The 15310-nt window shown below is 39.7% G+C and overlaps 1 protein-coding gene across 1 annotated transcript; it reads right to left on the bottom strand.

Annotated features, from left to right (window-relative positions):
- Positions 1-1059: 1059 nt before the first annotated feature.
- Positions 1060-14388, bottom strand: mtmr10 (myotubularin related protein 10). The gene is made up of 16 exons (XM_086106965.1): positions 13855-14388; positions 12092-12152; positions 10383-10519; positions 9988-10060; positions 9445-9587; positions 8270-8363; positions 8023-8170; positions 7515-7602; positions 7316-7404; positions 6233-6363; positions 6063-6132; positions 5737-5807; positions 5318-5490; positions 4937-5107; positions 4591-4773; positions 1060-3380 (listed from the first exon to the last, which is right to left on the bottom strand). The coding sequence occupies exons 1-16, from the start codon at positions 13909-13911 to the stop codon at positions 2772-2774; spliced, it is 2298 nt and encodes a 765-aa protein (XP_085963091.1). The 5' UTR covers positions 13912-14388; the 3' UTR covers positions 1060-2771.
- Positions 14389-15310: the final 922 nt, after the last annotated feature.

A 15310-nucleotide genomic window follows, 5' to 3' on the forward strand; every position in this document is an offset into this window, starting at 1 on the left:
TTCCAGCTCTGCCACCACCCAGAAAACATCGTGTTTTTAAGAAAAATAGCACTCTATATTAGTTTATAAAAACATACAGTAATGACACCATTAAATACAATGAAGAAGAATGAAACTAATTTCATGCACATTGTGCTGCTCATTCTGGTGTGCATACCTTGACTACCAGGGGCCTCAGTAAGCTGCATGTCATTCTTCATAGAAGATCAAGAATATATCTCTGTTAGTATTATATTAGCCGTCATTTGGCACAGCGGTGCCTATGTACCTTTATTCACTGCTGTTTTTAATACATGTTAATCTTGTGTTTTGTTTATGAAGCCTCCTTTTGGAATAAGTGTTCCCCATCTGCCAAAATAATGCAGCAAATTTTACAGGACGTCTTTTTTATGACTTTTCGGTTTCAAAGATTAAGATGCTGAGAGAAGCAGAGGACGCTTTATGGGAGGCATGACTGCCTTGTGACAAACCATCAAAGCAGAGGCGCTCCATCCGCTTTGTCCAAATACAGCACTGCAGGGCACATACTGATTGATCAATGCTTTTTACTCACAAATAATTAGTAGTCAATGCTTTTTACTCATTGTATGCTTAAAATTTGACAAAAGGTTTGAATTCACATTTAGTCACCAAATCATGTCCTTGTTCAGACCTTATCTAGTCTGAAGGCTGTACATTTGACAACTTTGGCCAAAACAAAGGCATGTAGTTTCATTGGATTATTTGAGTAAAACTTCCAATAACCAATATAGAAAGGTGACTAAAGAATGCACTATGCCCATGTAGCGTATAATGTGAATAAAGTCAGCCATAAAACCCTATCCAGTTAAACTTCATGAGTTTTATTCTTTGGCATTTGACTCGGCATGACTCAGACTTGATCTTAGTTTTACTGTTTTGTGCTTTCTACTGTCTTCGTTATTTATTTTTTATTGTTGTACACTATATATACACATTTGATGGAGCAAATGTGTACAGCACTTTGTATACAGCGATGGTTGTTTTAAAGTGCTCTATAAATACAGTTGAGTTAAAAAAAAAAAAAAAAGACAAGAGACCTCAGTTGAAAATAAACTGTATTGATTGGTTACTGGTACGTTTGAGCCCTCTTTTCTCCCAGGAAACCCTTCTCAGTGCAGTACCTGTTAAAGGTTTAAGACGCCATTAAAATGAACACAAGTAGACAGGTCAGATATATAGAGCATTGTTACAAAATCTTCCCAAAAGGCACAAGAGTAGCCATTACGTCTCCCTGAAGAGAACATTTGCATAATATGAATAAATACACCTGCTGGCACATCCAACTGTGCCACAGTGAACACAGTCTTCATAGAATCAGCAAAGGACGATAGCATCACATAAATATCTCTCCATAAAATATAGTCAAAATTAAGATGAGACATAGTACCATTATCTCTAAAAATATCAGATTTCAAGCACATAGAAATTCTTTTAAAAAAACTGCCAAATCTATTGTTCAGCCTCCTTAAGAACCATAAATTGGGTGAAATGTGCAATTAATAGCATTTTTGTAGGGCAAACGCAGCACTCACGCCACTTGAAAGACAATTTTAGTTATTGCCAAGGAATCTTACTTTTAGGTTAAAATGGGTCACTCTGCTCGCTAATATCAGGGGTGGGGAACCTTTTTCCCTTTATCTGGGGGCCACTGACGTTTGAATTAAGTCCTTAGAGGGCTACGGGAAACAGGGCAAAAATAAACAAGCATACACTTATCTCACATATGAGCATTTGCGGTTTTAATGTCTTTATTGAGGTTTTATTTTGTAATTGGATGGCTCTTGAGCTGCAGGTTCCACACCCCTGATCTTAAGAGTCTCACTCCAAGCTTCTCACCACTTTTAGACAACTGAACCATTTACTCGTTTTTACCAGCCAGTCTTTGGTTCAACAGTTACAAAACATGAGGGAACCCTTGTAAAGAAAACTAAAAATTGCTGAGTCCTCTTTCCTTTTTTTGAAAAGGAAGACCTAATTAGTTCTTGATAAAACTGCTCTGAAAAAGAGTCTATAAATTTACCACAGATTTAAGTCATCTCAAATCAGCACCACAGTTATTTGTTTCAGCAAAATGCCAAACAAGTGATAGAATTTGTAAGCAGACAGCATTAAGTTTGTGGGAGGACAAACACACGCGCGCACACGGACCCATTCTGTTTGCACCACTTGGCATAGCAGTTAGTAGTGTTATATTGTATGATGCTTTGGATTAAGAACATAAAAAAAATCCCAAATTAAGAGTTAGATGCAATCTCATCATATTTCCTGGAAGGTGCACATTACATTTGGAATCAGTCAGTGTCGGTGAAACGCATCATTGTTGCTGCAATAAAATCTGGACTGTGAGACTGCTGAAGGATAATCACACGGCCTGACATCACAGGTCAATCCCGCACAGGATCTGTGGATTCCTGGAAGCTCGGCTCAGAAAATGTTAAGAGCGATTTAAGGGGGGGGGGGGGGGGGGGGGAAGAAAAACTACACCTTTCTTTCACAGTATGAGCGCACATCACAGTAGCACGTCACTGGCCAATTCGGAGGATGTACTTCTGCATTCTCGCTTTATTTTTTGAATGATTGATGGAGCTATTTTTTGTTTGATGCTCTTCCAGTTGTTGCTTCAGTTGTTGAAGCAGCATCATTGTTGTAGATTTTAGCTTATGAAGAACTTAAAAAAAAAGTTATTCTTTAGATAGATGTCTGCATCATTAAGAGTGGTAACAGCGATCGAAACGAAATCCCACCCATTCTCAGAGGGAGTCGTTCGCGAGCGTCTCTGTGGAGAGCCAGATCCTAGCCCCATTCAGAAACTTACTGATGGGGGTTCCGTGAATACTGCGGCGACACAAATTTCCTACAGGGGTGAAAGGAAAAGAGGAGGAAAGAAATTCTGGAGGCGAATCATTTGGGGAAGCGGCCTGAAAATACATCCGCCTTTGGTCAGCAGTGGTCCCTTTTGGGCTGGGGAGGGGCGTGTTGCTTGGGGTGGGCGCCTTGTACTGCCTGAGGTGGTTCTGTAGCATCTCGATTTCGTCCACTAGTTGGGAGAGCTTGTGGTAGGCAGTGATGAAACCCCCCTTGGAAATGCAGGCTTCAGGCACCCAGCGGAGGAAGTAGAGCTTCCAGAGGGCCATGTGGGAGGGCGTGAGCAGGGGGAGCAACAGGCCCTGCTGGTCAGCGGGCCGAGAGAACCACTCCCTGAAATAGCGCTCCGACGGGCTCTCCACCACATATTTCATGGGTGAGAAGTCGGTCTTCAGCTCGGCCCCCAGGGAGCCTCGTCGAGTGAGGGCCTCCTCTCCGCCTTTCAAGCCGTGACGCAGAGATGCAGAGGCTCCTCGGAAGACGGAGCCGTATTTCTGAAGGGGAGTAAAAAACATCCATGAACATGTAATCAGAGATGGCAACGCCTGTAATCTCATGTCGGAAACATTCTGGCTATTCGGTTGGAAGCATTTTCATCTTGGCAAAACCAACAAATATGCTCCACCAGAAAGACTCAAAATGTTCATATTTTTACCATATATTTTTCAATATTTTCTTTAAATAATTTGCAGTCACAAGATATTGACATTTAAATTGTCTCTTATTTCATTCAGTATGTTTTGGCGAAATATTGCTCAATATACCAGTACAATCACGTTTTGACAATTTTATTTAAAGAATGACAAAAATTAATAAATAAAATAGTATGGTAATTTAGCAAAGCTGAATTTATTTAATACATAGTAAATTAAGATTGAAACATTTCTTGTTATCTCAAAATTCAGAATGAAATCTAACAGTTCATCTATCGCACGTCTCATCTCCTAAACATTTTTGACCTCACAGGAACAGCGGAATACATTATAACATCCCTTAACAAAATACGGCAAACCGTATCACTTGGAATCTCTGCATACTGGGGCTAACTACATTTCAAGTATAATACAATACAATACAATACATGCTGATTTATATAGCGCTTTCACAACAGCGACAGCTGTAACAAAGCGCTTCACAAAACAGTTAACATAAAGTAAAATAATAAACACAACACATAACATAAAACACGGACAGTCGTGCAGTCCTAACCACTTTTCCGTCACACGCTTTGTTGTTTGAAGCAGTTTGATCACTCACTTATAGGGCTGTATGTGCAATGACACGTGGGATTGTCTGTTCAACAATCTTGAACTTGGTGGTTTTGATTGGTTTGGTAGTCATTTGTCTCAATAACACTGGATGTGTATGTTAAAAGTGATGACATGCCGAGAACATAGCAGGGTATAATAAGCTTTTGAGATAAGTGGATAAGATTAAAACCACTGCATTAAATATATACTTTTAAATTAATATGAATCCTTAAGAAGAACAGGTATAGTTGATGACGAGGCAATATATATTTTTTTTAATTGATAAATACACAAACTTGGTTGTGATGCCCCCCCTGCACTTAAACACTGGTAGTGCAGTAAATCAGTCAATCATGAGGACACGCATGTTATTGAATCAGAATTTGTGTGCAAACTTTTGATCAGTGTATGATAGGCAAGAAAAATCAGCAGACAGAAAGGCAGTCTTTGTTACCTTTGTGCGTCGAAAGCTTTTCACTTCCCCATTGAGAACACATGCGGCTCCTTTGCCAACGTACATGGGGTTGTTAAAAAGGGTTTGGTCTTTGGTGGAGAATTGCTGTGACCAGTCCCACACAGGGGGGAAGTACACAACGGAGTCCTCCCCTTGAGGGATGGCTTTATTCCTCGCAAAATCCTACAGAAAAGACACAATTTAATTTCTGACTACGACCCAAGTATTTTATCAGTCATGAAACGGACACACAAGTTCAAACAAGTTTATAACAACGAAGAACACACCACTGACCAATCGCACACAAAGATATTTACAATGAAAAGAATTGCTTATTCGTCCTCACCATCAAGTACTGGGCACGTTGTTTAGGAGAACTGAAGAGGAAAGTGCTGAAGAGTGGGATCCACATGCTATCACTTAAGACTGTCAGATAAGCTTCTGTGAACTCAAATGCAGCTGGATACTGGTTCATCATTTGCCACACACAGTCCAGAAACAGAATGAACAGTGGGGACTTTAAAAACACACACACACACACACACACACACACACACACACACACACACACACACACACACACACACACACACACACACACACACACACACACACACACACACACACACACACACACACACACACACACACACACACACACACACGTTACCAGTGTTAATGTCTTGAAAGAAGATAAGTACATTACCTTGTAAAAATAAGCAAATACCTCCTCTCTGTCATTCTTTTTTAAGTGGTTGCATCTGTCCAAGAAGCGATGGCCTGCCATCACCCACTCCTTCTGCACCAAACCCTGAAATCCAACAAGGCTGCGATAATGAGGGTCAACCATGAGCTGCACCATGGAAGACACCACACAGTTCAGGTCACGGTCCTCTTCCTCTGCCAAGATCAGAAGGAACAACATCAAATTGTTTGCAGGAACACTTTTCTATTGAGTCAGTTCAATGATGTGCGCAATATCTTTGAGCAACTTTTCCAACAAGATGACATTAAGTTTTTTTTTAAATTCACTGCCATTGACAGCCCAAAAAGTCTCTTGTTTTACGATGGGCTAGCAAAGAATCAATGAGTTAATGGGGAAATTTCAAAGGCACCGTGTGTTGCTTTTGAGTCAGAAGAGTTTACCTTGGAGAATGACTGAAACATTCCTCCCATCCAAATGGTACACTATCTCAGATGCCTGCTTCAGGAAGGCCCTGCAGATTAGATTAGATCAGATTAGATCTTTAAAAAAAGCATTTGTGTATTTACATCTTGTTCCAACATTCACACCAGTCATTGAAACAGCCCATCACATTGTGCAGGTTAATTGGCGCAACTGTAATTTAGTCAACAAACGGTCCAACATTTGTGATTCTTAAAAATACAATATTTTTGACATAAAATGCGTGAGGGTTTCTATACAGTGTACATGAGGTGCTATCATACACCTTGGCAGTTTGTTTCCGTACCTGACATACTCGAGCCATCGCGAGTTTTCAATGGATGAAAGCCACCTTTCCTCAGACTCCTCAAAAGGATCTGCACACAATCAAAACAGAACCCCTGAAATCTAAACTGACTCCAAGAATGTTGAGGAATTCCTTCTGGTGTTCAGATAGGAACCAGTAACAAGGCTCGCCTATGACGCAGATCTGTCGGATTTTGACGAAAGAACTCTGGATATCCTGGATGTTGGGCAGACACTTGTCCAGGTCTGAAGTGAAGACTTCACTGCACTGTGGGTGGCTCTTTGTGATGGCAGTGATGATCCTAGCACAATGAACAACACACACACTGTGGATTACGGAACTCAGGTATAATGTAACAGTCTTGCACAAAAGTTGTACTGCGGAAAACCCTGGGCTGTATTTGAAATAATTTACTCATTCCCTACGCACTGTATAGCGATATTTATATCGTGGACTACTGGTATACACCGCGGGTGTCAAACTCAAGGCCCGGGGGCCCAATCCGGCTCGCTACATCATTTTATGCGGCTTGCGAAAGCAAATCATGTGTGTCAACTTCCATGATCCTTGCTAAAATCTGTACCGAAATGTCAAATTGTCAGTGTGTAATAAATAACGTTCAGATTCTGCAATAATTGTATTATCCTGTTTACACTCACTTGAACAAACTATTATTTGTATAGTTGACCTGCAGAAGTAACAATATGATGAGACGACAAAACATTTATTTGTTTTCACAGTCATAACGACCCTCCGAGGGAAGACGTAACTCCAAATTGGCCCACAACAAAGATTAGTTTGAGACTTCTCTGTATTTTATGCTTAGTTTAACTGCAAACTTCCAACTGGGATTGGCAATTAAGAGGTTAGTCTTTTTTAACTCATTCACTCCCAAAGATATATTTATGTCTTTTCAGACTTCACACATTCAATCCCATATACTTAGGTTTTCTATTTTCCTAGCTTTTTTTTCCAAGAATTTTTTTTTATACGGGTCTGAAAATGGCTGGTACTAAATGAGTTTTAATTAAAGGACTTTTTTTTTTTAAACGGGTCTGAAAATGGCTGGTACTGTATGAGTTAAGTTGTTTTTACAAAATTGAACCCACAAAAATAAATGGAAAAACAGGTAGCAGTGAAAACTCTCCCTACCCCTATAAATTAGAATTGTTCACTATCTGCCAAACTGCTGCTTGTTGCAAAGTGAATTGAGTGAAGTTCACTTAGCTATGCATTCTTAGGCCTTGCACTACCTCTGCTCAATCTTCCTCTGCTGGACCGGGTCACACACACTGGCCATGCGCACAAGAGCACTTCCATTCCGGTGATTCCAGCACCAAAGCTACAACAAAGGAAACAAAGGCTCAACTTGGTGGAGTGATAGGAAATAAAATGGAAAACATTCCTGTTCATCTTTTGACAAACAGCACGTTAGGTATAAATGACACTCACGGGGAGGCGGTTGCCAGTTAAAAATATAGAGTACTGCTTGAGATCCTGGTCTGCTAGAGAAACTGGAACGACAATGTACTCCGGAAGACTGGGAAGCAGGAGAAAAAAAAAGGACAATGAATCACAAAATGTATGCTCTCAAAAGGCGCTTGTTGTTCATGCAAGTATCTGTTAGCTCAATCAAGTAACATTGTTCATAGTCATTTAATGTGTCAAGTTACTAATAATATGAGAAATAAACAATACATCCACATTCATAAAACTCTGGACAAAGATGACAATGCAAGCTCTATGAGGTCACCGCTGGACTTACTGGCACCTCCTGTCAAATGGAGACGTGCATTACAGTGAAAATTTTATGAAATGAGCAGCATGGGTTGACTGTGTAAACTCACCGTCTTGGCAAAACATACGAGGGAGAATTTTAGACAGTTAATAATATTCTAGGAGTTGCCGGCCTACTTTTTCTTCACGCTCATTGCACTTGCAAAATAACAGCAGCCCAAACCTTGAGGAGATGTTGTAAAACTCGTTTATGGAACACACTCTCCACTCCGAGGCGCCCGTTCTCTTGATCTCTCTATCCCACTCAGACCGGCGATCAAAAATGGGCGTCTGTAATCCTCCTCGTCGGACAGACCCATTGAGTCGCTCATCTGGAAAGTAAAGACGCAGGAATTCAATCTCACTGGCATGTATAAGGAAGACACATTTATATAATATTTCATTATGACAAGAAAGAGTGTTTTTGGAACCTTTGGATTCATGGTACCGCCTCCCCTGATACTCAAAGCCAAAGAGCAGATGCAGATCAGCTGGATGGGAGTAGTGAGCAATAGCGAGACAAACCTACAGTAAGAGAAGCACAACAGAACTACTCATGAATGACTGAATCAAACTGAGAAAGATTTTTTTAATGACCATTTCACTTCGAGTACAAAAAAACATCTGAAGGCATTTTAAATGCTTCCAACACATGAACAAGTGTGACCTGGGAACCAAGCATTTTGCTCTGGATTGCACAGGAGTCCCACAAAGCCGGCCATTCAGTAGAGAAGCTGTGAAAAGCATGAGGACACCAAAGAAAACACTGTGTGTGTCTGTGCGTAAGGGAGTACCCGACTCTGTAATTTACTTCAGCAAAAGAAGTTATTATAGGTTGGCTGAATTCCATATGTCGTAAAGAGGAAAAGAGCCAGACTATTTTTTTTTACCTTCACACTGTAATTACTAACATTGTGTCCCTAAATATCCACAGCAGCGAGGAGTGGCTAATACATTTCTATTCCAGAACTTCCATGTAAAGAACATACTCTGCCTGACCAGAATTCAACATTGCAAAAGTTCCCAGAGGCTAAATACAGTGTCATGACATCATGACTAAGGTAGTTGCTTATTGAGACAATTCAGTGAAGAGTCTCCTCTTATCACACTAATGGTGGTTGTAAAATCACCCAATCCTTCCAGATTTACAATTGTAAGTCTCAAAATGTACTTCATACTCAAAATGTAGATAACTCAAAAAAAAAAATTTTGGGTGACAATTTTGTAATAATAAATGTAGTTCAGGGCAATCTAATTCCAAGAATTAATGTTACGAAAGGTGTTTCTCTGACCCCGGAGTATTTGGATTTAATCTTTGGTGTTTTCCAAAGCAAAAATTATTATTTTTTTAATTCTACGATAAGATAATCAAATAGTACACTGGTGCCTCAACTAAAAATGGACATGTTTTTTCTGCTTTGACTTTACCAGGAAAAAATATAATCTACAAGCACTACGAGACGGTGGCAGAGACAACAGTGATGACAAAATCCTGGTAGCAAAAATATGATCTGTGGCTGGGAGTTACTCTTTTAATACTAATGTACACATCTTTAAATTGATTTCAGATCACATGACAGGCGACCAAGAAGAAGCAATCATTCACCTTTTTAGCACTCTCAGGCCCGGCCTCATCAAAGCAGAACCTTATGATTCGCAAGTCTTTACAGTAAAGGATGAGCTCAGTGGGGTTGAACTTCAGCTTTTGGTTTGAGCCCAAAACTTTTTTCTTCCCCTTTGTATCGTTCACTGAAATGAGTAAAAAATATAAGATGAATATTTTATTAAATGTGCAAAAAATAAAAGATTCATAAAAGGCAAAAGTGAATACAACTGGAAAACACAATCTGGTGTTAGCCAAAATGAGGCTTGATATCATTCTTTCGATTCAAAGCCCGTGTGTTAGCATGAAACAAGCCCCCCCTCATCACTACAAAGCGCTTCCTTTTGTGCTCAGCTTAGATCTGCACTGTAAGCCATTCGTGAGATGTGAAAACGAATCCACATTCGGATGCAAAACACTGCTGGCATCGCTTGTTATCAGAGGGTACATCACATAACTGCTAAAGAGCAGTCAGTCATTATACAAACAGCCAGGTGAAACAAAAGAGGAAGAATTTGTTCTGGCCAATGTCAGGACCAGTCCTACCTGTTACCACGTGCTCTAAACCTGTCAGTGGGATGTCATGCTCTCCGAGCAGCAAGTGGGAGAGCTGAAACTTCTGAGCGGCAAAACAAAAGCAGAATGTGACTCGACCCATTAAAATCTGGTTCAGCAGTTTGCACTTTATTATCTCTGCAGCAGTCTGAAGCATAAGTGGAAATGACGCATGTTCTTACTTCACAATGAAGAACAGGAAAGTTTACTTCCTCTTTCCCACTTCATACACACAACAGACATGGAAGTGGGAATACATACAGTACACCACTTTGAGTCATTCATTCATCCTTCGCTATTTTGTTACACACGCCAGGTAGTGCTTTTTCTGCTTACAGCTGGTGCATTCATTGCAGTACATGACCACCACACGACCTTATTCTTACCGGTTTAGTTGAAGCATCTTGAGGGATGAAGGAGACCTTAAAGTTGGTACAAATCAACTTCCCCCAGAGGTCATCTTGGCTGCTTTCAGCACTGATGCATTTCCTCACAAAGTTCACCTCGTTAACTACTATCTCCCCTGGAAATAGACACGGGTTTAAAATTTAGAGTACACAAATAAAACGTCATTTGAAAAGGAAGTTAAACTCATTTCAACAAAGGACTTTCGGGTGCACTTGTACCAAGTTTTGACGTGGTCATCTCTCACTGCCAACCATTTAAGTTTCTGCATAAGTAAGGCTCTACATTTACAATATGGTTACGCTGGCCATGGCAGTGCCGTTTAAAACCATTGTGTACAGAACAGGGTGCTCGTGAGACAATGCCTGTTGCCTGAGATGGATACAAGAGATCGAATATTGAACTACCTGTTGACAAATGAGCTCCAAAGCTACCTGGCATTTAAGTTTTACCAGAGGAAGGCCTTGACAGAAAGTGAGACACGTGATGGATCCCATCAGAATGTGACGGGACGGAAGAGAACACACTGGCATCCGTGGTGGACCATGGGCTGAACCACAGTGCACCTTTGAACCTCCGGGACTCCGCAGCCCCATCCTCCCTTGATCCATCACCATTACCGTGGTAGACCATGAGAAAACGTTGCAAGATGTGAATAAGGAGTAAAGTGTTTCAGACAAGCTGGTCAGTCGTGGCCAATGGGTCCGTAGCCATCACATTACAATGACTGCCGCTTGAAATTTCCCAGGATGTTCAAAAGCGGAAGTTTTTTTGTGAAGTGGATCATGAACAGGAAGCTGCGGTAAATTCCGTAACTTTCACTTTGATCCTGTCTAAGCAATATGCTCAAATATATCGTTTTTTAAATTCAAGGCTATAATTAATCTATTCCTCTCCATGGTATTTCACCTATGAATAATTACTCTAAATAGCACGCCACAAAGTTTTATTTCAAAGGGTGCACAGAGCCACTCCCTGGAGGATGCCTTTTCATCTGGTCAGCCAAAAACTAGAATTATATTTAGAATTGAAAACTCTCCTGTTTCTCCAGTTCATAAATGAGTAGCACATGAGACAGATTTTTTGTAATTAGTTGGCAGGACACTTGAAACTAACGCTCATGGTGGAGCTTTGCAGTGGTTATTCCCTGCAGAAAAGGCACAGTCAAGGAGAAAAAAAACTAAACAACACAATGGGCAAGATGCAAAGATAAATAGCAGGGTGGTACTGACAAAGCGCACTGACCTCCAACTACCCTTGACTACAAAAATTCAATGTCTGACAAAAGCCACTTGTCATTTATTGTATGACACTGTTAAACTTTGGTAGCGATGACATTTGCTTCACAGAAAGTCTGATTTCACACAAGTTGTGAGGTCTGCCATTTTGTCTCGTTTCCCCATGCTGCTGTTTTGTATAAATGGCAGTGATACCATTTTCAGCCTTCAAAGGTAGTATCACAGCTGTACCAGATGGTATGACACCTGTACATACAGGAAGTCTTGGAAAGGTGGGAGAGTGTGTGTGAAACTTGACACCTGACATTCACTTGTCCTGCCCTGTTGTACCGAAAGTCAGAAGACCACTTCTAATTATCAGATTACGGGACGGCGCACAGAGGCTGCAGCTCTCATATATTTATATTTTTAAATCATTACTGCCGGAATGTCTGCCAGCTTTACAAGCTTACCTGGGAGTAACTTGGGTTCCAACTTTTTAATAGGGGGGTCAATGGTCTTCTTCACATCACTCTAAACAGGAAACACAGTAACCAGCAGTCAGCGGTTAATGAATGATGGCAACAATGTGACATTACAAAGTAGGTCATGAGAATAATCACTTTGTTCATATTTTCCCATAGAAAGAGCAGCCATGGAGACCAAGGTTCCTCGAACGCTTTGTACAACACCTCTTTGTTTTACCAAATAAAGTCGTCTTCTTCTCCTTCCGGCTTGTCCAAATAAAGTCTTATATGGGCTAAATCTCCAAATGGTTCGAAAACAGATACTACTATCATTCATTAAAATTGTAAGCTAACCATGTCAACCACATGTCACTTGTTTGTACGAGTTTCATGCACCATTCAATTTCCTCTAAACAAAAATCTGTCGCCAATGGCCGCAATCGACCTGCACCCTGACAACATTGTCAGTTTTGCAAGCCTTATTAAATACTGAAAGCACTTTGCCAAATTTTTAAAAAAGTATCTGAAAAATGTGATTTTCTATCCTTGTTATTTTTTCATTGAATTACTGAAATAAATTAACTTTTCTATGATATTGTAATGAATTGTGATGCACTGGTATGACACTTTTAACAATTGACCAACATTTTTGCTTGACAATAACTTAATATAATGGACATAAAATAGAAGGCACTTAATATCCACCTTCCACTATCAGGCCTGTGTATATGTATTAAGCCCTCTCTCCACAGTCTAATTATCTAACATCATATAATTCAAGTCTGCCATTTTTTTAACACAGTAACACACTAAAACATAAGATACTGGATACCAGAAATTATGAGGTTCAAACACCCCCCACCCCAAAAAAATCAGCAACAAAATGTGTTGATTTTTCTCTTGGTTGGAAAGTTAAATAAACGCCAAAGGACAAAGAATTTAAAATAACACGAAATGTTCTACCTGTAATTCATATCTTTATGCAATCATTAAGGAACACATTTTTAATTAATCAGCCTATTAATCAGTGACTGGAATTTTAACCGAAAAAATCTGAATTGGTTGGGCTCTTACATCTTGCCATCTATTTTTGAAAGTAAATATATTAAAAGCAGTGCTGGTAACGAAGTTGCAAAATATGCTCTACTGTAATTAAGTAGATTTTTCAGGTATCCGAATTTACTTGGTAAAACACTACTTTTACTTCCTACATTTGCAAACATATGTTCTAATTGTTGCCTTATCAAGAGAGGCTTCTTAATTTGTTCAACCTCTACAGATTATGACACAAAGTGAAAAAAAATAAAGAGTTAAATAGAAAGATTCAATTGCAATCTTGGGGTATTAATGAGGGAAAAGCAGGCCAGCTGCAACAAGTTGAAAGGCTAAATATGGACACTTAACTAAACAGCAAGGGATTGGGAGAAGCAAGATATTCCCAAACAATGGCCTTATACATTTCTGTTGCAAAGGTGATTCTAACATGTTAGGTTAAAATTGGGCAAACTTATTTCGCCTGCAGTTTTTTCCCTTGTAAGTTTCAAAGCCTGGGGGAGGGAGGGGGCAGTGTTTGCTTTTTAAGTATAGTTCAATGTCTGCAATGTTTCTTAAGTACAGGAGTTGAAATACAGTACTACTACAGTACATTTACCATTTAACAGTGCACCGAGCGTGGACTTTTGCCACCCCTGTTTAAAAGGCAAAGTCTGCATACAACTCATAAAAACATAGCATGCACATTTGTGTTGTGTTGTGTTGTGTCCATGTACCTGTACCGGAGGAAGGTAACACTTGAAGGTTGGTTTCATTGGTTTGACAGAAAACATTGTTTATGTCCGCCCTGTTGAAGTTGGTATTAATGGGCGTTTTGAACAGCTAGCTTCCACTGTGGGGAAAAAACAAATCAAACGGAGCCTTCGAGTCAAAGCCCGTCAGAAGGTTGAGCCCCAGACGTCCTTAGGAAACAAAAAATATTCACACAGACGTGGTAGTTGGGCGATGGTACTCCTCCATTTCGAGCTAGCCACTTTGGGTGGGAAAAAAAGTTGACCCAAGTTAATGTTGGGACATCCGCGTTAGCTCACGGCGCTCGTTAGCATAAAGTACGGAATAAAAAGTTTGGAAATGCTAAATTCGCGCAAGTTTAGCTCGCTAGGAAAATAGAGAGACCTCCAACGGGCGTCTACATTTTCGTAACCACCTGTTACCGAAGTCCAGAGCTGCCAGTGACTTCCTCAAAGTGTGATTAATTCAACCGAACGCAGGAGCAAATGCAGTCAAAGGCTTAACGGCCATGTTTGGAAAGTAAGCGGCGACGTCCCGCCCTACTTCCGGACTTCAAGCACGAGTGTTATCAGAGGCTCCTACGCATTTAAAAAGTTGAAATATATGTTCTTATAATAATTACATTAACTGAACAGTTATCTACGACTTTTTGCTGTGACGCGTATACATTCGACTGTCGTTTCTCGCCACTAGAAGCCACAAACAATCGAAACGTCCATATTTTATGGACTACAAATCCCATGAATGTTTCGCTAGGGATTTTTTTTAAATAGCTTTATTGAAAGTATAAAATTTGGTAGGGAAATTGTATTTTCTTTTTAGTACAGTAGCTGGCAGATGCCCGTCTCTGTTGAATTATGCTTTAAAATCTACTCACCCGACGCACTGTTAAATATACCTATTTTCCGTAGACCAAAAAGAAAAGATGAAGAACGAAAATTATTACAGCAGTAAGAGTAGGAAAACATTATCTCTAATATTATTGGCCCCAGAGTGCAAAAAAAACACACAAGAAAGCACACAAGAAAAAGAAATGAGAAAAAACAAGACAAGAAAAAGCATTCACAAACAATAAAAATCAAGGAAACAAGAAAAAGGAATCGCAAGCAAAAACAAACAAGAAAGAGGAACTATAAACAAAAAAGACAAGCAAACAATAGAAAGAATCACAAACATCAAAAGCAGACAAGAAAAATGAATCACAAACAAAAGAACAAACAAAAAAAATAAAAAGGAATTGCAAACATAAAACACACACCCAAGAAAAGGGAATTGGAAACAAAAAAAACAAGCAAATAAGAAAAAGGTGTCGAAACAAAAAAATCTGGCAAACAAGAAAAATAAATCGCAAACAAAAACCACACACAGAAGAAAAATGATCGTAAACAAAAGGCAAGCAAACAAGTACAATGAATGGCAAAAAAAAAAAAAACGAAAGAC

Source organism: Hippocampus guttulatus, chromosome 3 (assembly GCF_054856545.1).
Source record: "Hippocampus guttulatus isolate MCC_2025c chromosome 3, RoL_Hgut_1.0, whole genome shotgun sequence".
Lineage (NCBI taxonomy): Eukaryota > Metazoa > Chordata > Actinopteri > Syngnathiformes > Syngnathidae > Hippocampus > Hippocampus guttulatus.